The 25347-nt window shown below is 50.8% G+C and overlaps 9 protein-coding genes across 9 annotated transcripts; 4 read left to right on the top strand and 5 right to left on the bottom strand.

Moving 5' to 3' along the window:
- Nucleotides 1-208: 208 nt before the first annotated feature.
- On the bottom strand, nt 209-1765 carry COCCADRAFT_109931 (uncharacterized protein; the record flags this gene model as incomplete). The annotated part of the gene is made up of 2 exons (XM_007719366.1): nt 209-1005; nt 1060-1765. The coding sequence occupies 2 exons, from the start codon at nt 1763-1765 to the stop codon at nt 209-211; spliced, it is 1503 nt and encodes a 500-aa protein (XP_007717556.1).
- A 4255-nt stretch (nt 1766-6020) lies between these two features.
- On the bottom strand, nt 6021-7661 carry COCCADRAFT_109928 (uncharacterized protein; the record flags this gene model as incomplete). The annotated part of the gene is made up of 5 exons (XM_007719365.1): nt 6021-6446; nt 6507-6898; nt 6949-7140; nt 7212-7473; nt 7527-7661. 5 exons carry the CDS (start codon nt 7659-7661, stop codon nt 6021-6023), a joined length of 1407 nt encoding a protein of 468 aa, XP_007717555.1.
- Nucleotides 7662-11538: 3877 nt separating this feature from the next.
- COCCADRAFT_30537 (uncharacterized protein) lies at nt 11539-11986 on the top strand (the record flags this gene model as incomplete). Its single annotated transcript, XM_007719364.1, has 2 exons — nt 11539-11755; nt 11829-11986. 2 exons carry the CDS (start codon nt 11539-11541, stop codon nt 11984-11986), a joined length of 375 nt encoding a protein of 124 aa, XP_007717554.1.
- A 179-nt stretch (nt 11987-12165) lies between these two features.
- COCCADRAFT_109921 (uncharacterized protein) lies at nt 12166-16929 on the bottom strand (the record flags this gene model as incomplete). The annotated part of the gene is made up of 3 exons (XM_007719363.1): nt 12166-16461; nt 16581-16660; nt 16716-16929. 3 exons carry the CDS (start codon nt 16927-16929, stop codon nt 12166-12168), a joined length of 4590 nt encoding a protein of 1529 aa, XP_007717553.1.
- Nucleotides 16930-17373: 444 nt separating this feature from the next.
- On the top strand, nt 17374-18828 carry COCCADRAFT_109937 (glycosyltransferase family 4 protein; the record flags this gene model as incomplete). Its single annotated transcript, XM_007719362.1, has 2 exons — nt 17374-17542; nt 17621-18828. 2 exons carry the CDS (start codon nt 17374-17376, stop codon nt 18826-18828), a joined length of 1377 nt encoding a protein of 458 aa, XP_007717552.1.
- Nucleotides 18829-19187: 359 nt separating this feature from the next.
- COCCADRAFT_41290 (uncharacterized protein) lies at nt 19188-20183 on the top strand (the record flags this gene model as incomplete). Its single annotated transcript, XM_007719361.1, has 5 exons — nt 19188-19266; nt 19331-19371; nt 19435-19695; nt 19783-19917; nt 19965-20183. 5 exons carry the CDS (start codon nt 19188-19190, stop codon nt 20181-20183), a joined length of 735 nt encoding a protein of 244 aa, XP_007717551.1.
- A 648-nt stretch (nt 20184-20831) lies between these two features.
- On the bottom strand, nt 20832-21705 carry COCCADRAFT_80364 (uncharacterized protein; the record flags this gene model as incomplete). Its single annotated transcript, XM_007719360.1, has 3 exons — nt 20832-21387; nt 21446-21495; nt 21553-21705. Coding segments are annotated over 3 exons (759 nt in total), but the record flags the coding sequence as incomplete, so codon positions are not given.
- Nucleotides 21706-22018: 313 nt separating this feature from the next.
- On the top strand, nt 22019-23380 carry COCCADRAFT_109938 (uncharacterized protein; the record flags this gene model as incomplete). The annotated part of the gene is made up of 3 exons (XM_007719359.1): nt 22019-22080; nt 22134-22388; nt 22441-23380. The coding sequence occupies 3 exons, from the start codon at nt 22019-22021 to the stop codon at nt 23378-23380; spliced, it is 1257 nt and encodes a 418-aa protein (XP_007717549.1).
- Nucleotides 23381-23660: 280 nt separating this feature from the next.
- COCCADRAFT_109935 (uncharacterized protein) lies at nt 23661-24906 on the bottom strand (the record flags this gene model as incomplete). Its single annotated transcript, XM_007719358.1, has 4 exons — nt 23661-23828; nt 23899-24145; nt 24223-24791; nt 24859-24906. The coding sequence occupies 4 exons, from the start codon at nt 24904-24906 to the stop codon at nt 23661-23663; spliced, it is 1032 nt and encodes a 343-aa protein (XP_007717548.1).
- Nucleotides 24907-25347: the final 441 nt, after the last annotated feature.

Below are 25347 nucleotides of genomic sequence, written 5' to 3'. Positions count from 1 at the left end.
GGGGTTTTATATCAGCGGATCTTCTTCGGCTAGTGCGCGCCCATGTTCGGATCCCATTCGGGTGTCAGTTCGATATGTACTCGAACTGTTACAGTAAGGTACGTTATAGCTAAAGATACTTTTTAGTAAGTAAGCGTAGGAGAATAAGTGTGTAGTATAATATGTAGTGTATGATGAATAGTGTGGATAAGTGGGTATCTGCTGAGTTTTAGGTCCTATTCGCAACTGTCTTGGCATCTTTCAAAATTGGCAGCGATGCCGCCCTCTGGCCTGGTTTAGGTACAATATGGCCTTCAGGACTGCAATACGATTTCTTGCTGATGGAGTACAAACGATCCTCAGTCTTAATCACTAACTCGTCAGCATGAGCTTCGAAATCAGTCAGGTAGTCTGACAACCGCTGTTCGGCCTTCGCCACCATTTCATCGAGGTTTTCATTACAATTAACCATATGATCCTCCGTGGTGGCTGCCAAGTCACCCTTCAGCTCAGTACTATACTCCTCTAACTCAATGCTTGCAGAAGTGTAAAGTTCAGAGGATTGATCGCGGGCTTCGTCAAGCGCTTCACGCACGGCTGTAGTGACGGCTCCTTTGATCATTTTGCCAAGTGTGAAATGGCTGTTCGGTGTTGACACGTGGTGTGTGGGCTCGTTTAAAATTTGGGTACAAGGTGGTATTGGTGACGAACATCTTGACGGTGAGTCAGCAATCGTCTTCTGAATAATTTTCTCCAACACGTGTGGGAGCTCCCGCCGAATAGCAAATGGAAGCTCTTTTTGAAGCACCTCTGAAAGCGTTTTATTCAACGTAGATGAGAGCATTTGCTGGACAGCGGAAGTGACAGCGTCTTGAAAAAGGTCCACTGAGACAGTGGCACTGGACGAAACCGTGGATTTGGCGCGAAGAGAAGGGGTAGGAGAAGCACCATCCATGTCCAAAAACGAGCGAGAGTGTTCTCGGGCGCGCTTCGGATTATAATCATCTGGTGTTAAGCTAGTGCTAGCTAGGTAATACGCATTAGCGATATGTCATTCCAGTATACAACTAAGACACTTACAGTGTCTTGGTCGTTTACCCGACGGCTGTGTGTATGGAGGCGGGTTGTCATGTACCACGTCCTGGAAGGGAGGTGCTTCAGCCTCGATGGAAGGTATAACCCCAGACGCCGGGTTTTCGGTGGCAGTGTCGGTGCCATGATTGGCATCCTGGATAAACTTGAGGGGTAACCAGTCAAGTTCCTGATACACAGAGCTAAACTGTGCGGTACGCGAAATCTTGGCCAACTGCCGAGAGCCTGTGACAATGCACTGTAGGGTTTGAAAGTTTCTATCCGCAAGCCAATTGGTGTCGAAAAAAATTCGTACTTCTTTCGTTCGTGCCAGAGTTAAAAGTTTTGGAAAATCATCATGAAGACTGGTAGATTCTTTAGGGTACCATATGGAACACGGTTTTTTCAGCGTCAGCGATAACGTTTGAAAATTAGGGTTTCCATGCCGTTGCATCGTGGACATTAAACTAGCCGGGACAGACAGTCCAATAGCTCCAAGCGAGTTCTTCCCAGGCACAAGATTGTCACCTTCATAGCGAAGGATAAACACTTGCTTGTGGTCAACGCCATGACTTGGCATTGAATGCTCGAGTGACACAGCCAACTCTTCGCCCACATGCACAATCTTCAGTGAACAAAACCATGTCATAGATTTATGGCATCCCTGATACGCCAAGGCTGGGACACCTTCCTTACGAACGAGGCTATGCACCATCGCGCGTTAGTTATCCCAAAAGAACAAATTTACTTAACTAAATGTGCCCTTTTGCAGCGAAGCAGATTATATGCAACAGCAAATAAAGCCCACCCGCCCGGGCTTTCGCATTAATAGCAAAGAGCAGCCCTGACTCTATTGTGTTATTCGCAGTCGCCAAACCGCAGACACCTAAAGCCCTTCTTGTTCGCACAGCCTGTGCCTTGCTTGAGTATCGCCCCCTAAAACGCGCGAATCAGGAACGCAGAGATTGCGATGCTAATTCGCGGCGTAATAAGGTCTTGCGGTGAAGATAGCGTACTGGGGCAAGACGACATGCAGACGAAAAGGATGGTTTAGTGCCTGACGCTAGACAACTTGCTATCGCGTAGGAGATGGAACTGGGGCGACGTGGAAGGCAGCGGGGATCGAATCTGGCGGATGGAGGTAGAGGACGAGGTCATGGAGACGTAGATGGGGGTGGAGACGCGACGAAGACAAAGGGAGCAATTGAGGAGGTTGGGGGTTGGCGCTGGGTGGCGCTGGCGCCTCGGGAGCTTGGCGCTGCGCTAAGCCTCAATATGAACCGTCACGTGACCGTTCAATTCACCACGTCTAGAGGCATGGAGACGAAACAGCCGCAGCTCGCTTAAGCATCGTCCCAACCGTCATTAGACCTGGTTTGCTGACAGAGTATGTAAAACGTATTAGGAAACGTTGTCACCCTAGTGAAGGTTGAAGAAGTACGCACTGCAAGTAATATCCCCACCTAATAAGCGGAGAGTGTGATAAGAGTGAAAGGTGATCATTAGTATTATACTGTTACCACAAAGTAAGACATTAGAGGTACCAGAGTAGATCAATTGCGACGACGTCGCTCAAAGCGACCTAGTTCCAAGTCCTCTCCTACCCTCGTTACCCTCTTTACCCTCTCCTCCGCCTTTCTGTCCCTACCATACCACTGCTTTCCCAAGTTTGACGCACAACATTCACAACGCGCAATAGACCTTCGTATTAGCCTAGGTACCCGCATATCTCTCTCGTACTCTTTCCTTCTTCTTCTTTTTCTCCTTCTTCGACTTCTTGTTTGGGCGAGAGGGTGGAATTTCTGATGGTTGTGGTGGCGTTAGTGATAACGGACGAGGGAGCACCGAGGATAATTGTCGTGATGGCAGTGGCGCGCTGTCTTGAGGCTGATGGCTAGAGCCTCGTACAAAGGATGGCGAGGATGGTAGGATCGGAGACGCATCTAGCGGGGGAGGGGGGCTCGAAATGCGCAAAGGTGATGAAGCCCTCTGGGCTTGTTTAGGCGTAGGCGCATTGTACAACGTGTGCGTAGGCCCTGGTTTCTTAAATGGTGTGAATCATATCTCCCCCCTAGCCTTATCTGTCGAGGAGAGTGTAGGTCGCATGTAGTGTGGTTGAGTGTCTTGTTCCGACATCTTGGCTTGAGATGGCTGCAGCTGTAGCTATGTTCTAAGCTATTTCTTTGAACTGGAAGCTACCATTGTAAGTATTTTCATGATAGAAATATATAGAAAGGCATAGGTACATCGCTAGTAGGTACTACCTGCGAGTTTCGTTCTAGCAGTTACTCGTTCTTTTGTTAGTACTAGATAGTACCTTGTCCTTGCCAATTCTTAGATTTCACATCATAAATCTACTCAGCAGTTGCCGCACGCACAAGACTGAAGTTATAAGGTATCAGAGACCTGATAAACGGTAGCAAGATAAACAAGAGGGAGGTTCTGATATGAATACATTGTCTCTTTTTTCCTAGGTCTGCACAGCGCTCTGTAATCTGAAGATCCAACCGCATACCTCAGTAAGTACAGAGCAACAAAAAGAGCAGTGAAGATCAATTGATATCTAGTCATCATTAACTCTGTTACAACAGCATTGGCTAAAATATGTTGTACTTCACGTCTTTGATTGTCATCATCAAACTCGTATGACAAAACACAGATCTTTGAATGAATATATTTTCTAGGCCTACCAGAACTAGGAGAACCAGCGCATGACATTAGAAATCCTTTGTCAACTCGCTTAAGATCTCCCCAACACATCGATTTGCACTACTCGCCCGACAGGTGTCTACTAAACCCAAGTCCTCAAGGTGTCACAATGCGCGATCAGACACTCCTGATGCAACGCCGCCTTTTCCCGCGCACCACATTGCTTTAGGAGCGAGGTTTGCCTGGAGGTAAAGCAGGGAGCCAGGCTCGAGACGAGGTGCGATGAAAATGTAGGAACTACCAGGTCGAGCATAAGCCAAGTGCGAAGGATTACACGAAGCAGGAAGGCGATGAACATAGGGGAGCACTTACCTTTCTCGCTTTCTTGACATCCTAATCATGTCGATGAACTTCTCTTTGGTAATTTTAAGCCTGGATACTGTGTATGGAACCTTGTTCACAGTAGCTCATAGTTCTTCTTCGACATGCGAGGAAGCTTCTCTTGCTCAAATATACCGTGCCTTGTATTTCTGCCGTCGCGCAGGGAGGTGTCTACTGCATCATTTACGTCCAGTAGGATCTGGTAGTCTTGATTCCACTTTTTCGGATTGTAGTGATACGATGTGATGCAGAAAAGGACGTTGAGCAGCATCTTCTGCATATTGGACTGGGGTTATGTTGCCATGAACAAAATGTGCGAAATAACAAGGTCGACAGAGTTGATGAATGGGCAGTGTGTAGAGGCCCAATTGTCATCTGCATTGCGTTGCAGCATGGCTGCAATCCCAGGTGGTACGTAACCCAATATCTTCTGCTGCCGTGTCGCTAAACCGTCCATCGTTGTTCGGACTTGGAAGGACATTTGCAGTTTGACTGCGCCTTCTTTTTGTCCTAGTCTGGGTACACTTTGGACGGGGGCAGGAGCGGCGGCACACTATGCATCTCTAAGCTTACAAGGTGGTGAGAAATGGGATGGGCACGGTAGGGTCGTTGCAAACAGGGTCCGGGGTCCAAATATATTCGAGCGGTGGCTCGTCAAACCTGGGAGATGCCTGGCCGTGATCAAGGCTGAGGTTATCAGCCGAAGTACTAACGCCCGTGTCCGCTGACACAAGTCGTAGGGTGCATCTGCTATAGTAGGCAACATGGGTGGCGACAATTGAGCACTCTCTTCGGCCGTACCAAGCACATTCACGTCTGGCTTCTTCCCCTCGGCCTTGGTGCTTATTTCCTTCATCCTCGCCTCGAGCAGGTCTTGCGCGGCATCCTGGATAAGTGCTGACATCTCAATATTATCAATGCCCAGTATGTCATAACTGCGCATGCTATCCACGGTCGACAATGCCGTTTCGTGACTATCGAGCAGGTATAAGTCCAGATTCGACCTGGCAGCAGTATCATTATGCGAGGGAGATGGTGACCTTTTTTCAAAACCGACGCATCTGTACGTTGTCCGGTAGACGCTTTAGTAGCATAGGGAGAGTCAAGGTAGATTGCCGACCGGTGTTTTCCTCAACGACGGCCGGCCGCGAGTACGCTTTCCTGTTTTTCCAGGCGTAGAGATTTCCAGGGCGATAACGCTAGCGTCACTGCCAATCGAAGTGTTCTCGAACAGATGTCGGCTGTACGATGGTCTTCTAATGGGGCGAGCAAGGAGTATTGCCTCCAAGTCCAGTGAACTATCACTCTTTGCTGGGGTGTTCTTAGATGACTGCCGGCTGCGCGTTGGTTTGGCCATTGAGTATGACTGAAATAACTATGTATTAGATGAGTTGATGTAACATAGGGTTGAATGGATTCCAAGCGTCAAAGGAAATCAATACAAGCGAATGAGTTTTGTCTACCTTGTTTGAAGTTGTTCATTGCAAAATTGTTTTGGTTAGCTCGCCCTTGCAACGCCATCTTACTATATCATAACAAAGTAGGACAGTGGTAAGCTGTGAGCAACGTACGGGATGACTGAGGTATCATTTTCTAGCCCGAACCTCTTGCTCTCCTTGCTCCGCACCTACGGCTTTAGTACCTTCATCAGCATGGATTTGATCCATGTCCGTTACCTGGGTATTGCGCCTTGCTCTCTCAGCTTCCTTCATTCAATGGTAGAATCAAGTTGAGAAACGAACCATCCAGTAGTCGGTAATTTAATCTTTCTCTCTTCATAATCTTGTCCATTATAAATCTCTCATCGCTGCACTCCAATATTCATGATGCGGCACATAGTTGACTAATGTAGGATATCGTATTCAAATCATGTACATGTAACGCTAAAAGAATAGGATCAGAGCACCATCACATGATGATGCTCTCACCAACAGCCACTCTTAGTGACCGCCGCTCGAGTTGGAGTTATCCGCGCACGACCAAGGCTTGGTACCGCCGTTCTTGTTGTACGAGTCGATGATGCCGACAAGCGAACCATAGGTGCCACCAATAAGGAGAAATGTGCCAGAAACAATGACGAAGATGGACCATGCGACCATACCCTTCCACTTCCAGTCGCGGTTAGATCGATTCCAATTGTCGTACAGCCACATGCAGCCCATGGGCTGGAAGCTCATGAGGGTGCCAAGAAGTGCGCCGACGAGTGAGACAAGACCACCAAAGACTGGAATTGCGGATGCAATGATGTAGGCAGTCAGGGAGACGGCGGCGGTGTAGCTGAACCAGGTGATCCAGTGCTTAGCGGTGGGGCGGCTGAGGTGCTCTGTTCCACGCAAGGTGCGGATGAAGAAGTACTTGGCGACGAGCTATGTAGGGTCAGTACATGGTCCGCAAACAGCAAAGAGAAGCAAGATGACGGAACTTACGTGAGTAACAAGGACGACGGAGGCAAGCAGACCCGGAAGCGCGAGCCCGTAGCAGACCTTCTTCATCAAGACACCAGCGGATCCCAGCGCAGGCGACGCGACGTACGATCCGCAGTAGTAGTACACAACAACACCGATGGCGATGTAGATGGAGGTCATGACGAACTGACAAAGCGACAGGGCCTTGAAGTAGTCCTTGTGGTCCTTCATCTCGGACACGACGTTGAAGTAGGCGGGAATGCCACAGAAGGCGAAGACGATGCTGGATAGGGCAGCCGCAGCCTCGGCAAAGGTGGGGGATTTGAAGAGCTCGAAATCAGACTGCCAGGGGCCGAATTGAGGTGCCGCAGAGGGGCGATCCTGGAGGCTGACTGCAACGGTGAGGGTGATGACTGTAGTGGTTAGGGCAGATTCTTTGATGCACAAGTGCAAAAATACTCACTAGCTGACATGATACCAGCAAGACCAACCCATGCAATCCAAGAGAGCTTTCCCAAGGTCTTGATTGAAGCAAGTGCAAAGCCGACGAAGCAAGCCACAGCGACGAAGACAGCAGTGCAGGTGCCATGATCAGATAGTGAGTTCAATCCGATGGAGATGCCCAGCATACCGGAGCCAGCAACGCACGTCCACACTGTTCTCGTCAGTCCACATGGTCAACTCTGGGGTTCTGGAGAACCATGTTTCCATAAGGTAAGGACCCACATAAAGCGAAAGCCAGACCGAGCACCTCTCGGCCTGCGCGCCCAAACAACTTCTGCCCCACATCCTCGATGCCGTACGTCTCGGGGTGACGCATCTTGAATGTGCCGACCATGTAGCCAGACCACAGGGTGATCAAGCCAATGGCAATCAGTGAGATGACACCCGGAATGAGGCCCAGGGCATCGAAAGCGGCGGGGATGGACAGCACACCGAGACCAATTTGTGTCTTCATCATGATGATAGACGACCCCCACCAGCTGACCTACTGGGCGTCAGTATGGATTGAGGAAGAAGGGCAATAAGATGGAAACATACGCTGCGGTAGTTGGGTCCTCCCTCGACGATTTCGCCAAAGACGGCATCGGTCTGACCTTGGGGGTTTGTTTCCTCGGCCTTGAGCTGGCTACCGTACTCGGTGTCGTCGACCTTCTTGTCGTTGAAGAGGCCCATGGTGTTGTGATGTGTGATCCGGGGTATCAAGTAAAGACGGCACGCGAGGATGAGGATTGCCTCGAAGGACGACGGTACGCACTTTATGCAGAAATCGTCGGGCCGACCGACATCGGCTGGCACAGACCTAGGAACGATGTGGAGGTCGCCCACGGCGCGCCTGCGCGCGTTGTTTCCCCAGGTACGTAAGTCGCCTCGGGGTGGTGGACACTGGCGATGGATGGTCACGACTGACGAATCAGACGGGGGCCGCGAAACACCGAGACAAGTGGGTCTGGAGCCGCATTGAGCCGCAAAAATTTGGTGCAGGTACTAGGAGAGCGAGGTTTTGCCAGACTAGGCCTAACGCGGTAAATCAAGTCCATTTTTTTCGCATCGTCCAATGTCGCCACTGTCAAGCGCCCGACCATTGCATGTTGAGCGCGTTCGAGAGCACTCTGGGGGGGAGGGAGCCCAGGAGCGCATCGCATGCCATGTCCAAGTGGCGTCGACAAGCTTCACCACACAGCCGCCCACCACCAGCTGGATACGACGACACAGCGACTACGACGATAACCACGAGAGCCAGGACCAGAACAGGGACCAAGCATTGCGGACCAAGTGAAATAGACGCTTATCTTTTGTGGATTTCTGGGCTGACGTTGTGGGACGAGGGTCCGTTCAGACTCGTTCAACAATGCTTTGTGAGATAGCCAATTAAGGCGAATACGTCATTCTTGTTGTATTTTCAGATGGATTGTGTCAAGATTGATAGTATGCGTGGGTACGCGTAGATATAGCAAAGATAAGTCGTGCGTATATAGGAGGTTGGAGTCGCGAGAAGATGGTGCAATTGAGTGTTGATGACAGTCATGGATTGTTTGGTTGATACGGCAAGTCGCATTGGCACGTATACAAGTCCGCTTCAGGATGTAGTAGTTGGGGAATTCAGGATCATGGGCTACTATGCTGGGACTGAAATCAGCAACAATTCAAAGAGAGTCGAGTGCTCGCATGTTATCTAGGAATTGATTACGATGGGTGCCCAGTGCACATGGTGTACTTGGACGCGGAGAAGATTGCGAAATATGGAGACCAACGTCCGAGTGTATAGTAGTAAGGTAGTATGCTGGATGCGAGGGTAGGTGTATCGCCGGGAGGATGACTCGGGCTCGGGAGAAATGCAGGTGGAGAACAGGCCTTCTCCACACCCAACTACCTTCCTAATGCGTCAAGGGACAGCCTTCTACTATATTTACGCAGCCAACTACTCGTACGTAGTATGCCTTCTGGAAGCATGGCGAAGCATGGCCGAGGCATGCATGACGCCTGGGCTGACCCGGTGCTGCGGTTGCGACCTGGGGCAGCTTTGCTGTTATGTAAAGAGTCGGACGATGCCGCCCTTGTCAGTCTGGGGACACGACTTGCCGTTACGTAAAATAAAAATGACCCCAGACGCTCAATCTGGGGCACCTGTTGTCGTTAGGTAACATGTCGTGCTCCGAGTGTTGCTAGCCTGCAAAAATACCCACTGGGTCCCCGACATACTTACCATCTGCATCTTCCCTCCCCCCGCTTCTCCGCCGTCCGCCCCTTCAGCCGGTCCCTTGATCCTGCTAACCCCTATCTAGTAGTCCATCTACTGCTTACTCTCCATCTGTGAACTACTACAAGGAGTCGGGGAAAATTACCTAGCTAGCTGCAGGCTCTGCGATGAGGGGCCTGACGTCTTCGTCGGTGCATTCGGAGGGAATTTCGGCTTGGCCGACAAGACGAATCTACATCCTATTCTGGAAGCCTACGGGACCATCCTCGCCGCATCCACCAAGGATAACACAAGGTACTATGCTTGGCATGACACCCCTCTGCTGCAGTTGAGCCGAATCCTTCCACAGCTTGAGAAACAAACAGAACAACCGAGCCAAGTCGTTGGGCTTCTCTGACTACAGTCAATGCGGCCAAGAAAAAAAAACGCACACTACCAATACGGGACGACGAAAACGCGCCGCAAAACTTTGATTCGGGAATGATTCTTCCTTACAAGTTCGATATGCACGAATGCGCATGTAAATCACTTAATCTTATAGCAGCGGCGGTACGAGATAATTGCCATGCTTAGTGCGCTGCTCAATGAGGTAATGCGACTGGGGACTTCTTTTACCCCTCACATCACCCAACACACACACTCTCTCTTTCTCTCTCCGACACCATTGTCGGCAATTATGCTGTCAAAGCTGGTATTTACATGATGGCTTCGCATTGGCCGCTCACGACAAGAATTTGAAATCTCATCCTCCTCCTCGTCCGTCATCTCTTGCACCAGTAGACCAAGCCTCTTGGCAAGTTCCTCATGCCGAACTTACACAATCTTGACACACCCAAGTCTTCGCCGATCCCACAATGGTGGCTGCGAGGCACAGTTGACCACAGAATCAAGCACATCAGCATCGAAATATATACACTATGTGTGTCTAGTAATATAACAGCAGGATCAACACGTAGACATACGACTGCGCAATGCACTAGTACCCTTGAGGCTTGAACGACTGCAGGAGCGAACACCCAATCCATATGTACAAGAAAGATGCCTGTAGTCTAAGTGGAGCACGTTGCGACGGGAGCATGACATAGTGGCGTATACTGCGTCGATTTATCAAAACACATCTCTAAAAATACTATTCAGGTTACATAAACATCATACAGGTGAAGAGAAACTGTATAGATAGACAAGAAGAGACACCATCTCAAAAGTCTCTGGAAAGTTTGTCTTTACAGCCGTTCGTTGAGAGAATTATATGAAATTTCAGCATAGTAAGTAAGATAAGCTTACTGTTTCTCTTTTTGCTAGTCTAACATGATAGATACATAACGTGATACGCTATACGAGCGTGTATTGTTTCCCCCTACAGAGCCTTTAGAGGGCTGATCTTTCAGCTCGGTTGGCTGGTTGGGCTTTCGGGGATCCAGAGGAGATTATGGTGTTTGTCACGTGACTAGGCGCTATCTGAATACGAACATCTCCATCGTCTTGGCACAGCTGCACGGCCAATGAGCGCAGAGATTCTTCGAGCCAATTAGAGATCCTATCTCTTCATCCACGCAAACCTAGTATTCACCATAAAAGGTCTCAACTTACTATAAGCAGAGAGTTGGACAAGGACTACAGAGACATGCGATGCGAAATGGGCCTAGCAGCGCCTAATCTTGTGCGCTACATGCCATGACCGGCTAAATCGGCCTGGTTTCATCCTCAGGTATTCCTATGTCTCAGGGATTGTCGATGCTCATGTTTGAGCTTGTAGGAAGCGTTACAAATGCAGGGCAACAATGCAGCGGTTCGCTTGCCCATTAAGATTTGATAAGCCTTGCACCCACGTGCTGTCAATGCAAGATTGGACAGCGATAGGGTTTTGCGTCTATCACGTACGTTGTAGTAGCATGTACCTACAAACTTAGAATATCAATCTCAAAATACAAGACGGAGAGATCCCCTTCAGTATCGCACACGAAATGCCGCTCATCCGGCAAAAGTTGTCGACACTTGCCTTGGCAACTATAATGCGCGCGCAACAAGCATCGTTTTGAGCGAGTTGCTCCGCGATTCAGTGGATCCCTCAGGGCCAAACGTTTGAGATGTGCGTGATGCACTGCCTCAGGAACAGCAGCCCTGAGAGCTGCATATCAACACATGGCTAAGTATCGTCAATGCTACCGCCCTCGAACAGTATAAAGAGGCTAGAGACTCCTTTCTCCTTCTGATTCTCAAGCCAGTCTTCCAAGTCAATCTTCAGTTCTACATTTGTCTATTCTCTCCCGCTGTGCGGATTACTTTCTCTCTACAACACTTTCCAAAAACACCAATCCATTAATCACACCCTAAACACCACATTTCGCCAAGATGCAGTTCTCCATCACCGCCGTTCTCTTTGGCCTCGTCGCCATCTCCTCTGCCGCCATCACCGATGTCGAGGGCGTCCGCAACACTCCCCGCAACGTCATTGAGACTCGCCAGGCACCTGACGGCACGTGCTGTTTCCCCAACAAATCTTTGAAGCAGGACGCTTGCACTGTCAACGGTGCCGCTGGCAAGTGCGTGCCTGGAGGTCCAGCTGCATGTAAGTAACCAAAAGCCATAGCCGGCCCTTCTTCGTTTAAACATTGTGACAATACTAACGTGTTTTCTACTAGGCAATGGCGCCTTGAACTGCGTTGCAAACAACCAATTGGTGTGCGACAACAACGTTCCCGAGCGATCTGGTGTCCTGTGCCGCTTCAAGGCGGCCAATGGCAAAATCCAGGACGGTGCTAATCAGATTACCAGCTTGTCTCAGGCCAAGGTCAATTAAATGGAAAGATGTTGGTAGACAAATGTATGTCTGGAGTTGACCTGTAAATTTTTATAGCAAGTCTCAGTTTATAGACAATACCACAACAACTTGCAACTACCCTCCTCTAGCCCTTCACTTACACACTACTGAACACACCACGGTGGGAAGAGTACGCGTATTGATACTCAGATACGTTGCTATGTATACATATGAATCACCCCAGACCGATCGGCTGAAATGATAATCCCACATGGTTGTTCGATAAATGCCACATCAAGAATACAGTCCATATGACTTTTCAGAAGATGTTGCTGCTGCGAAGCAATTGCACTAGATCTCAATGGTTTCCCGGGTCCCTTCTTACTGGACGCGTTCCCTTTACTATCTCTTCCATTGCTGTTCTGAGTCATAGTCTGCTGCAATCGCTCGGAGACTACGACAGTGTCTGGGCTTGGTTGGGAGACAACGTACTGCGGCTTTCCTTCATCAGCTTCAAGGCCGCTGACTATAAGTGAGCAGTCAGCGCGACTAGTATCCCAATACCGAACTTTCCAGTCTGGACCGGCTGTGAGTAGAAATGTGTGTTTCAGGTCGCCCTTGTCATCCGTCGTCTGTGTATGTACTGCAATCGCTCGGATGCCTCGATCTGCTGTGGAACTAGCGGTAGGCTCAACACTTGTAGCAAAGCGTCCAAGCATTCCGCCTGACCTCTCTTCGTCAAGATCCAATAATGTCATACTCCTGTTGCCGACATCCTTGCATAAGCCAGTACGATATACTTCTTTGCAAATATGCTTCTCAAAGTCCCAAACCGTTACTTCGGCTTGGTCACTTCCCCCAGCAATATATAGTCTGGTTTTTTTTGTCTTTGGCAGATATACTTGATACAGTCGGTAAATAGGCGATGCACCGCGGCAAACCCAGGCCTTGAGACGCAGCATGAACCGAAGGTCCCACAGATCGAGCACGCCGTGCGATGTTCCTAACAGCAGCCAGTGCGCTTTTCGGTCGATGCAGAAGCAGGTTGGTGTTCCGTGGTCCAGCGGATTCTGGAGAGTGTAGAGCAAGTTCATAGTCCGCAGGTCGAGAGCAATAATCTTCGACGTATTGGTAGTCAAAAGCAGGATAGATCTGCCGTCGCCATTGTAGTGTTCCGACCAGACGGCGAAATCCCCCTTGACCAACTGGTATTCGCGAAGCAATCGTGGTCGGCCAAATTTAGCGTTGCCATCTTGGTCTTGGAGATAGTCTATGCGCACCACATGAACACTTCCATCACTACCCGTCGCAACAAAGGAATATGTTTGCTCAACGAAGACAAGACTCGTGACTTTGACGTCTTCTCCCAATCTGTATGTCTGTCGAGATCTACGAGTAATATTGCGCTCGAGACGTGAGGTGTCCCAGATCTTCACAGTTCCATCATCAGACCCACTGATGAAAAAGCCTTGGTCAGGCGACACCAATATGCGGGTCACTGCGGCAGTGTGCTCGCCAAAACTTGCAACCAATGTACCTTCTGGGCGCCATGGAGTACCTATAGGTAATCGTTGCGCATCCTTGTGTTTGATAGGTTGCCGCTGAGTGGGAGACTGTATCCGGGGACCAAACTCAATCTCATCAGCTGGGAAGCGCTCAAGAAGCATTGAATCCAACAACTTCAATATTGCCGGATCGTTCCCTGTGTAGTTGTGTGCGTTTCGGAAACGTATCTGTAGCGGACTTCGGTCAAGTCTGTCTACTGCAAGTGGTGATTTCGGCTGTCGGGATCGAGAGGACTCGCGTGCATGGAGGCCATCAACCTTTCCGAGAACGTTCGCAGATGTTGTACCAATTTCTGCTACAGCCTTGTTCTCTCCTTTTCCAAGAAGCCCTAATGCACTTTTGTGATGCCGAAGCCCGGTCGAGGGATCTGTAGATGTGACTGAACCCGAGGGTGAGGAGGATATTTTCGAAACCTTTAGTGAATTCGCTCGCATTTCAGATCCAGAAGATGGCGAATGTTGACCGCTTAGATTTGGGTGTGTTCTTGACCGAGAAGGAATCGTGATACCTCTCTCTTCGCGGACCAATCGCCCAGCTTGACTTTCGAAACGCGGCATCCGGTCATTTAGCCCATCGGCCTCTGTAGTCGATGCATCCAAAAGGGCGTCCTTGATTGTGCGAGGTGGCAGCTGCTCTTCTGGAGCATACGTCTTCTTAGTGTGCTCCATAACCTGACGTACATCCTCATCGAACAGCACGGTCTGCGCCTTCACGCCAAGATCTTTCAGCGTCACGATGCTGTTGAACTTTGTCGTAGGCGTTGAAAGATTTTCAGAGCGCCGGCGATGACTTATTCGCCAAATGAACTCTTTAAGTGCTACCAGTTTGAACTCCTCGTCAGCATTCATTCCCGCGTTGCGAAGCTTTTGTAACCACAGCTCATCCTCCTCATTTTTGGGTAATCGCTGTAAAACCTTCTGGTCAAGCTCCCGACCTGAAACGGTTGGAAGACTATCATCCGATGACCCGAAAGTAAATGTTTGCTGATGTCTAGCAGCCAGCCAGAAGTGCCCTCTCTGAGCTTGTTGTGCCCAGTTAGAAGCCATCTCCAGTAGCAGACGGGACATTGGACTCTTCAAAGATTCTAGAATGCGCAATTCTGAGAACTCTGCAGGAAGGACTTTGAGGTAGGGCCTGATGAGATTAACCAATATGCTATGCGTATCAGCCACCGACAAATATCTTGAAGCAGCAGAGATGAATTCAGCTGCTGCTTCTCGAATCCAGAGGTTTGGATGCATGGTCAGCCTTGCCAATATATCCACTAACTCCCATGTCTTAGAGCGCTGAAGTAGACCAAGCTCTGCCATCGAAGACAGCGACCTGATGACTTTCTCTATCACAAACTCTTCAGGATCTGTCAATGCCTGGACCATCAGAGGTAGGATATAGCCTTCTAGGCTGGCGCCTCCAACAAAGACAGCAACGCCTACTATGCTTTCGAAAAATGCGCACTTGAGCATCCAATCCGGATCATTCAAATAGGTGTTCAGGTGACTGAGGACTACGTCATTTGCTCGGGGACTACCGAAAAAGACACAGAGATCGGAGACGGACCGAAGCATGGCTCGACGTACAGAAGCATTAGTGTCGGTGAGAAGGGATTTGGTGTGCTTCTCAAAAGCCTCAATTAAGATTCGGCGATCTGAATCGAACTGGTTACGAGTCGTAGATGAAGACATGCCATCTTCGGTTTCTGGATCAGCCGTAGCTAGAGAACCTTCGGCACGTAGTGCTTGGATCATGTCAAGGTACTTTGCTGCAGTTGTTGCCAGAGTCCCGATGCACAGTGCATACTGCATACGCACAAGGGAGCCGGATTTCCCAAAAGAATCTGGGAGATATGCTTCCAGCCTTGGAAGGACATATTCGGGGAAAATGTAAGCATTGATGGGTGAGACGACCTGTACCATGGCAAGAATCTGGGTCAGAGAGCGCAGCGCAGCAATTTTGACCTGCTCAGACTTGTCGGCTAACAGTTGAGCTACGTAGGGTATGACACGGTCAAGCTTGGCTTCGTCCGTCAACCGCTCTGAAAAGGCCAGGAGAAGTTCCAAGCCTCGAACACGAGCTGAGGCTCTTGCAGTACCCCGTAAGCAAGATACGACAATAGTCAGAAAAATCAAGTTGCCATCATCAACAGCTAAGCTTCGTTCTGGTGAAGCCTGATGTTGATAGTTTGGGATATTCACGAAGAGTGGGAAAAGTCTCGTATTTGGCCCAGGGGGTGAGTACTCGGGCCTGCCTGGCTCTTTTCCTTCCTCACTTGACAGCAGATGAGAGATTTTGTCGTAGTCACTGAAAATCCTGTCTATACGCTCGTCTGGCTCACCAAGGTGTTCTGAGCCAGTCGTGACAGGTTTTCGGCCGGAAGAGGGATCGGTAATGGAATACATGTATTGTTGGAGGAAGCCATAGAAATAGGTGGGAAAGACCTTGCCTTTCCAGTGTGTGAGGTAATCCTCTGCAGTCATCCTGGAATTAGGATCAATCTGAATCATGTGCAGAGTCAATTCGCGTATGTTCCGATCCTGGATCTTGCTGAGATGAGAGTGTTCAGGATTGTATTCGCCTTGTCGGTACTTGAACAGCTGACTGAGGGAGAATATGGGTGCTTCAAGAAACAGTTCAGCAATGACGCAGCCTACGCTGAAAATGTCCATGGCCCAGTTGACGTCGCCTTCACCCTCGGGTTGCTGTCCGGCAGCGAGGAATCTTTCGGGCGCCAGGTAACAAGTCCGGCGACCTGAGAGATCGAAGTAGAAGGAGAAGTCAGCTGGATTGTCTTCTGGCAAATGTGCTGGTTTGTACGACGAGGAAAAGTCAGCGAGGTACAGCCAGTTCCAAGACGTAACCAGGACGTTTTCAGTCTTGATGTCGCCGTGAAAGATGTTTCTGGCATGACAGTCCCTTACAGCGCAGAGAAGCTGGAACGAGAGCCATTTCTTCTCAATTTCTTCTAAAAAAGGTCGTGTGCCATGGAAGAGTCAGCAAACTGCGGAGGTCATGGCTCGAAGACAAGTTACCTTAGGCGATCGTATAAAGAGCTATGGATGTATTGGCGAACCAGATAGCCACAAGATGCAGTCTCGATGACACGGTGATATGCCAGTGCATTTGGCACATCGGCAAGCACTTTGCGCTCATCTGAACCCTTGTTAGTTTGCTTGGCCATGGACGGGTAGTTGCGGAGACGACTCACGGAGCAGCCGTTTGACGTGGTCTTGAAAGTCGATGTGAGCGTATGGTTTTGGGACTACTCGAGCCACGACAAGGCCGTCCTTATGGCGTGCCCTGACGGCTTTCATGAATCGGGCTGCACCCAACGACTTCTCATACTGTAGATCTGCAAGCTCCGGTACATCGATGTTGGCCGAGCCTGCCGAGAGCGTCGACAAGGAGAATCCCTGCCCCATGATGGGGGGTGGTCTGGAGTTGTGGTGGAGTTGATGGGGTTATTGGTGAGGGTGGTGAGGGTGATGATGGTACTAGTAGTACTATACTATTACTACGGATGTGCTGCTGTTGCCTTGGGCACCGGCAGCATGCTGGAAGGCGCGGGTGAGGTGAAGTGGCGCTTCACCAGCAGTTGTGTGTGCGAGAAGTCCAGCGAGTAGAATACATCGAGGAGTGCGAGCGAGCGAACGAGCACATCTGTCTCGGGGCTGTAGCAGCAGAGGGCGGATAAGAGCGTCGCACATGATATGCAGCATGGGACACTGGCCTGGGTACTCCTACTGCTACTACCACCAAAGCGGAAAGGCGCCACCACCACCACCGCCGCCGCCCCGACGGGTCATTTCTCCCTCAAGTCGCCCAAGTCACCACGTAAGTAGCGACGCACACATGCGCACGGCAACATGGCAGAGGAGAAGCAGCACATTGTCTTCTTCCACCCAGACCTAGGCATTGGCGGAGCTGAGCGGCTGGTCATCGACGCCGCCGTCGGACTGCAGAACCGCGGCCACAAGGTCACCATCTTCACGTCGCATTGCGACCCGCAACACTGCTTCGACGAGGCCCGCGATGGTAAGCCTCCATACACAACCGTCGGCCACACTCCGCTCATGTACGGCCAAGCAGCTGAGACCTGACCCTGAAGCAAAGGAACCCTCGATGTGCGAGTGCACGGCAACACCATCTTCCCCTCAGCCATCTGGGGTCGCTGCGCGATTCTCTGCGCCATCTTGCGCCAGGTGCACTTGATTTTGCACATTGCCTTGCTGTCCCACAAGCTCCAGCAACTCACCCCGTCCGTCTTCTTCGTCGACCAGCTCAGCGCAGGAATTCCCCTGCTGCGGCTGCTGCTGCCACACCCGCGCATCATCTTCTACTGCCACTTCCCCGACAAGCTGCTCGCCAAGAAGGGCGGCTTTCTGAAGACACTGTACCGTAGGCCCTTTGACTGGCTCGAGAGCTGGACCACTGGTTGCAGCGACACCATTGTCGTCAATAGCCACTTCACAAAAAGCATTTTCGCCGAGGCTTTCCCCAGCCTTAAGACCCGCGAGCCCAGCGTCGTATACCCATGTGTCGATATCAATGCTGGTCAGCCGGCGGATCTTGTTGCGCCACTGTGGAAGGAAAAGAAGGTTCTGCTGAGCATCAACCGCTTTGAGAAGAAAAAGGACGTTGGACTTGCCATCCGGGCTTTCGCAGGCCTGTCGCCCATGGAGCGCGAGCAGGCGCGGCTGGTCATTGCAGGTGGATACGATTCCCAAGTGCCTGAGAACGTCGCCACGTATACCGAATTGTGCAAACTGGCTGACTCTCTTCGACTGACCCATGCCACCGCCAAAACCGTCATTACCGCCCAAAGTATACCAGACGACATCGCAGTCGTCTTTCTTCACTCGGTCCCCAGCAGTTTCAAGTCTACGCTTCTGGCAACTGCACGTCTCCTTATATACACACCTCTCCATGAGCATTTTGGCATTGTGCCACTCGAAGCCATGCTGGCCGAAACACCGGTCCTGGCAGCGAATGAGGGTGGGCCAACAGAAACAGTCGTGAGCGGACAGACCGGTTGGTTGAGGGATGTTAGGAAGGTGCAGGATTGGACAGAGGTCATGCGTGTCGCTTTGGAAGATGGCCCTGGCGAACAGAGGCTGAAAGAGATGGGCGCACGTGGGAGAGATAGGGTCATAGCAGAATTCTCCAAGGAGAAGCTGGCTGAGCGCTTGGATATGGAGATTCAGGCCATGTCACAAAATACGACACGTCCAGCACTGGCTCCTTTGTCTGCAGCTGTATTGGTGGTGGGTGTGATGGGCGCTCTTGCAGCTTTGGAAATAGTCTTGGTGCTTCAAAAATAGGTCTCCTCAACCGCAATGCCGTTTGTTATTACGAGAAGACGTGTAATATTCCACCACTTGACCAGAATAATGAAACTTTTCACCCAAAATTCTGTACTGATCATGAGTTGTAAGTCCTGATTTAGCTGTCGTGTCGATTATAGTGGAGTGGACATGGAGGGGACTTGGTGATTGCTTCTATCAGGTGGGCGCCGCGCGCTAGTGGCAGCTCTTAGCGCGGTCCATGAATTTCAATTGGAGCTCCATTTCCGCGACCAGCTTTCGCAGCCCCGCGCAAATCAGCACTCGACACTCTGGACCCGAATCCATACACATCCTTGATACTGTACACTTAGTTCACGCAGTCACAAAACGCCAAAATGAGGTTAACAACAGACCTGATCAACAACTCTCTATCCTTCATCAACTGTCTCACGGAGCGTGAACTCGATCTACGAGGTGCGTTGAAAGGAACAGATACTGCACTTAGGAGCTGAGTTGATATCAAAATCATTACATCTAGGTCACAAGATATCTGCTATTGAAAACATGGGCGCAGCGCGAGTAAGTTGACCTCGCGTTTGTTAGTATAACGGCTCGAGAAGAAGATGCCAACATTTGACCTAGGACAACGACGCCATAGACCTCACCGACAATGACATTGGTCAGCTTGGCAACTTTCCTCTTCAGCCCCGCCTCCGCACCCTGCTCCTCGCCCAAAACCGAGTTTCGAGCATCCAACCAAGCCTCTCGTCTAGCATACCGAACCTACGCACACTAGTTCTCACCAAGAACAGGATCGCAGAGCTGGCAGATCTCGATCCCTTGGCTGGCTTCAAGTCTCTCACATACTTGTCACTTATGGGCAACCCGGTCACTAGCAAAGAGGTGAGTCGTCAGCACTCATGCTTCCCCAGCTTCTGTGCCCACACTAGCGCCAAGTGCTTTGGGCATACAACCGCTGACTCGCAGTAGAACTACAGATATTGGATCATCTGGCGCTGCCCAAGTGTGAGGTTCCTTGACTTCACTAAGGTCCGCGATGTTGAGCGGAGGAAGGCCCAGGAGTTGTTTGGAAGTGCAGACGAACCGACTGAACTTGCGAACCAGGTGTGTTGGAATGATGTCAAGTACGGGCTACATACTGATATGGCTAGATTTCGAGGAACAAATCAAAAGGTTTCGTCGTTCCTACATTCGCAAACGGGCCCGACTCGAGCAAAGAACGCATCTACACCGACGACGAAAGAAAGAGGATGCGCGCTGCTATTCTCAACGCAAGCAGCCTGGCAGAGATGGCGCAGCTGGAGAAGGATTTTGCAGAAGGACGGATTCCAGCGCACATTCTTGAGGGTGGAGACCCAATGGAGACGTAGATGGTACTTGGCTAAGAGGCTGCACAAGCATGGAGAACGAGGTACATGGCCAAAAAGGCCTTTGGACTGCAATTGTCGATGAGTTGCACACGCAAAGGGGCGCAATAGGGAAGTCAGAGTCTTGTATCCAAGGCCGTGAATTGTGGGATTTGGCGCGTGCCGATGAGTGTGTATTGTCGCACATCATTTACCGGATAATATGGATGGTTTAGGGTGAAGTCGCCGAGACAGGGCGTTGAAGCATGACTTGGAAGTAGGCTGATCTGTAATTCTTGAAACAGATTGCTTCGCGCTGGAAAAGGCTTTACCCCAATGGTATCGTAGTAGCAGTAGTAGTACACTCAGAACGCCAAAGCCAAGGATGGTGATCTCATGGAGTCGAGACAAAAGACGGCTGCCGGCAAGTAGGGACATGGAACTGCGTGATTGCCGTTACCAGCCCCTTCCCCTCCCACCTCGCCCACCCCTCCCGCCACCACCTTGATGGCCTTGCTGGAATCCGCCGCCCTGTTGCCCACCAGGTCCGGTGGGGAAGCCTCCCATGCCCTGACCAGCCATTTGCATGAAGGACGCAAAGTCCATTTGACTCGGGTCCATGCCCTGTGCCATCATCTCTTGCATCATCATTTGCATTTGCTGTTCATTCATCCCACCAGGACCCATAGCTCCGCCGCCAGCACCACCACCACCGCCTCCACCACCACCAGGGCCAGTCGGGGGCGCGCCGCCTGGTCCTCCATTACTCTGTGGGGCGCCTCCCATGCCAGGCATGCCAGGCATAGGACCACCGCCCATCATGGCCTGCATCTGCGCCATATCGTTCTTCTGGCCCTGTATGGTATTTGCCATGGCTACCTGGCGCTGCCTGTATAGCTCCCATGTGAATTCGTCGAAACCGTAGTTGAAGTAGTCGGACTGGTCCTCGCCCGGCCGGCGCCAAATCTTGTGCTCTTCTGCAAGGTCGGCATCAATGTCAACAGACAGAATCTCTTTTCCCTGAGGTGGATAGATGGGATTCCCATTGACGTCGATTGTCGAGGTACGTTGGGCAGGAAAGGCGGTACCTGAGAGGGCAGAGGCAGATATCTGGGGGATGGTGCCGCCTGTTGCAGGCCCGGTTTTTGGAGGGGGTTGCTGTGAGGGTGTAGTCGAAGGCGGCGGCGCCTCAATCTTTATGGCTTTGGATTCTTGGGGCTGTTGTGAGCTATTCAGTGGCTTTGGTTAGCAGGAAAGACGAGGTGGGGAGCCAAGTGGGATCTTACGCAGCAGGTTTGGCTGGTGCTGGCGCCTTCTCAATGATGATGTCGATGTCCTAGAGCTCTGTCAGCTTTGCTCGGCAGCTGTGGGCGCAGTGCCGCAAGCAACATACGGAATCGCTGTCGTCTTCATCGTCGTCGTCGTCGCCCGACTCCTCATCCATGGGCTCGTCGCCGCTTGAATTGTCTTCGGTTTTGTTTGCGTCCTTGCTCTGCTGCGTCGCAGTCTCGTCCCCATACAGGTCATCGTCGGACTCGTCTGCCATACTCGCCTCTGGATCAGACAATACGCGCCTACCCGGCCGTGTCGAGAGTGGCAGTGGATTTGAAGCAAGGAAAGGCGCGTCCACGTGATTCGTAGTCGCCGCCAGACTGACCTGGGTGCGATTGCAGAGCGCACTGGGGCTTTCTTGTCGTTCAAAGCACAGCCAACTAACACTACAGTAGACTAGCCGAGCGGAGGAGACGCGCCTTACCACCGTGGAGTCTGTGCTGCCCCTGCTCGCGCCCATCCAAACACTGCCTTCTCCATCCATCGCCTGCCCTCGCCGCACCAACAACAGGCCTTCTTGAGACGACATGGCGGGCTTTGGACGATCCAATTCACTGAGCATCAACACCGGTGGCGGCGGCGGCCTTTTGTAAGTCTCTTCCCATCAAACTACTATATCATGCCCTGGACTAACTGGAGCAGTGGCAGCAACGCATCCACACAGCAGACACCACAGCAACCCCAGCAGTCCGGCTCGCTGTTTGGCAATCTGAACAAGCCTGCAACCACCGCGCCCGCAAGTGCGGGACTCTTTGGCGCGTCTACAGCGCAGCCGTCACAGCCCCAAAGCGGAGGTCTGTTTGGCGGCGCGCTGGGCGGAAATACACAGAACCAGGCTCAGAGCAATACTCAGTCAAGCGGTCTGTTTGGTGGTGCACAGTCTAAGCCCTCGCTGTTGTAGGCCATCCCCGCCTTTTGCAGTGGCTCAAAGGCTAACCTGATCTCTCAGCGGCGCATCCACTCAACCGACAACCACACCCTCCTTGTTTGGAAACAACACCACCAACCAGCAGAACCAAACGTCCACCCCCTCACTATTCGGCTCAACACAACAGCAGCCCCAGCAACAGCAACAGAGCACCTTGGGTGGAGGCATGAACTTCCCCAACAGATCCAACACTCTTGGCGGCTCTACACTTGGGGGGGCGCAGATGGGCGCGAGCGCACAACCAGTCCAGTTGACCCTCGACTCAATACGAGGAACTACACGATTCAATGACCTCCACCCCGAGCTACAAACATTGATCCAGCAGTTTGACGAGGGTGTTCAGCGAAAGATCAACTACTGCAGCCAAATCCGCGAATCGCTCCCCGGCAATGAGCGTGACATCTCTAGCATCGCGCCTGATGTAGCTTATATCGAGGCCTTTCTCTCCACGGTTGAAGTGGGACTCGACAACGACTCGGCAAACATTGCCCATCTGAAAAGCCTCGTCAAGAAAGACGCCGAAGATGCGACTTTAAGCTTCCGCGCAATCGAAAATCAGCGACTACCCGCCCAATTTCATTACCGCAACAACGGTAATCTCACGGCCTCGAGTGCAAAGACACCAGCCACTAGTGCGCTCGACGACGATGATCCAACAAAGCCCGTGGATCTGATGAGCTATTTTGACCGCCGAACTGACGAGCTTGGCCGCACCCTCGACGTGTACCAGCGACAAATCCGCGAGATTGAAGCCCATTTGCGCACGATGGAGGCGGGCACGGTAGAAAAGGCCCAGCAGTTGACGGGCAGCCGAAGTGCTCCACGCGACCAGCGACGCGAGTTGGTTGAAGCACTCAAGGCCATCGAAGGCGCCATCTTGGACTCTGCAAAGAAAGTGGGACAGGTCAGAGATGATGTCACTAAGCAGACGCTAGGCAGTGTTGGTGCTGCTCTGCTTTGAACCTGGCGCATTACCAAGATTTGCATTGGGCTGCATTTTCTTTGTTTCATTCTCCACAAAAACCAGGTAATCCTTTGTGTATAGACTGATGGGAATGGTACTAGCCACCAGGTCGGCGCGTTTGACATGTATTTGCTGCAAAAGTCTGGAAATTTCACAAAACTAGATACCCAAGGAAACCCGATAATTTGCACACTCTTGATAAACACTCTCAACTACCGGCATACACTACCATGACACTTTAAAAATTGTCTGCATGCCTATACATGTGTATATCTGCTTACTTCGCTAATGCAGCCTTCACACTCGGCACCTCGTCTTCCTTGTTGAGGATATCAGGCAGAGGCCCAATAGGCGTGATCTGGAACTTGTTGATTTGACCGTGGCTCTTTGTGTAATGCTTCTTGATGTGCTCAAAATTCGTCGTGTCTTTGAAGGCAGGGTAGTCCTGTTGGCAGCATTAGCATCGAGTTCAACAACCACGACAGCAAAAATTATTTAATCCAGAGTCGTCTTACCCAGTATAAATGTCTCAGCCATTTGTGAATGTGCGGGTATCCGGAGCGGATGTCACGGATGTTGCATTTGAAATGCTGTACGTAGACTGGGTCGAAGCGGATGATGGTCGTGAAAAGACGAACGTCCGCTTCTGTAACGTGTGGTGCTGACAAAAGATATGGGGTCTTCGACTGTGAGAGTGACTCTTCTAGTCGGTCTAGAGACTTGAACAGTTGAGTGACAGCCTTTGTGTATGCTTCTTCAGTTCTGCCCTCACGATTAGCATATGTCTTTTTTTCTACAACAAGACAAGAAGACAGTGACAAGCAAATGGAGAAACCCACGTTGCGAATCCTGATTTGTAAACACCATTGTTGACATCATTGTACACCCACTCATTCATCTCCTCAATGTCCTTTTGTAGATCTTTGGGGAACAAATCAACCTTCTTGTACTTTTCTTCGATGATGTCGTCAAAGGCTGTGTACATCATCCTGATGATCTCTGCTGACTCATTGCTCACTATCTTGTTCGTCTTCTTGTCGTAAAGCGTCGGTACTGTGAACCGCCCCTCATAGTCTGGGTTCTGCTCAAAGTAGATGTCTCGGAGATGTGTGTAATCTTGGTGCAATGGATCCGGCGTAGTGTTTCCTGGAATTCTTTCATCGGATGACGCAAACCGCCATCCCTTTTCTGCCATGTGCCAGTGGACGCTATTGTACGAAATAATATCTTCGAGGCCCTTCAATTGGCGCACAATCAGTGTGCGATGGGCCCATGGACATGCGTACGAGACGTAAAGATGGTATCGGCCTTTTTCTGGTGGGAATTCGGCGTTGGGTTTATTCTCAATCCAATTTCGGAAGACAGAGGTTTGACGCTTGAACTCGCCGCTCTTATCGCCAGGCTTGACCTTTGCTTAGAGTTAGAGAGGGTGTTCTTCTGGCACACTTCTTTACACGTGAGTATAGGGGGCATACCCAATCTGTGATTGATCCCTTGCTCTCTTGTCCGGGAGCTTTGTCCATGGCTGTAGGCTTATCTAACGCGGAGAAAGATCGTATGTATTGTGTCGGGAAAAAAAGATGGCGCAAACGTGGCGTACTACGAAGCTGGTATATGGGTACTCGCGGGAATCGCAAGGCACAAAGTGACATAGAATCAAGTTTCCTGTTTTACCCTGAGGACCTACCCAGACTATATATAGCTGTCATGGAAGGCTTTGTGTCTGTACCAGCGAGAACGTCATAGCGTCATTGCATTCCGATTTGGTGGGGCATGCGTTCCGAGAGCGAGTTACTCAGCATTGCACAAGCTTTACTAACGTGTTCTATCAGTAAGCTGGAAACATCAGTAAGCTGAACGCCCCACCCNACCCAACCCAACGCTCTGCGCAATTGCTCTACAACGATATAATAAAATAAGGTAAAATTAAGATATATTGTTCTTTAGGTAGCTCTACATGAAGT

Source organism: Bipolaris zeicola, assembly GCF_000523435.1.
Source record: "Bipolaris zeicola 26-R-13 unplaced genomic scaffold scaffold_302, whole genome shotgun sequence".
Classification (NCBI taxonomy): Eukaryota; Fungi; Ascomycota; class Dothideomycetes; order Pleosporales; family Pleosporaceae; genus Bipolaris; species Bipolaris zeicola.
The sequence above is the reverse complement of the archived record's forward strand: the minus strand, read 5'-3'. Positions and strand labels throughout refer to the sequence as shown.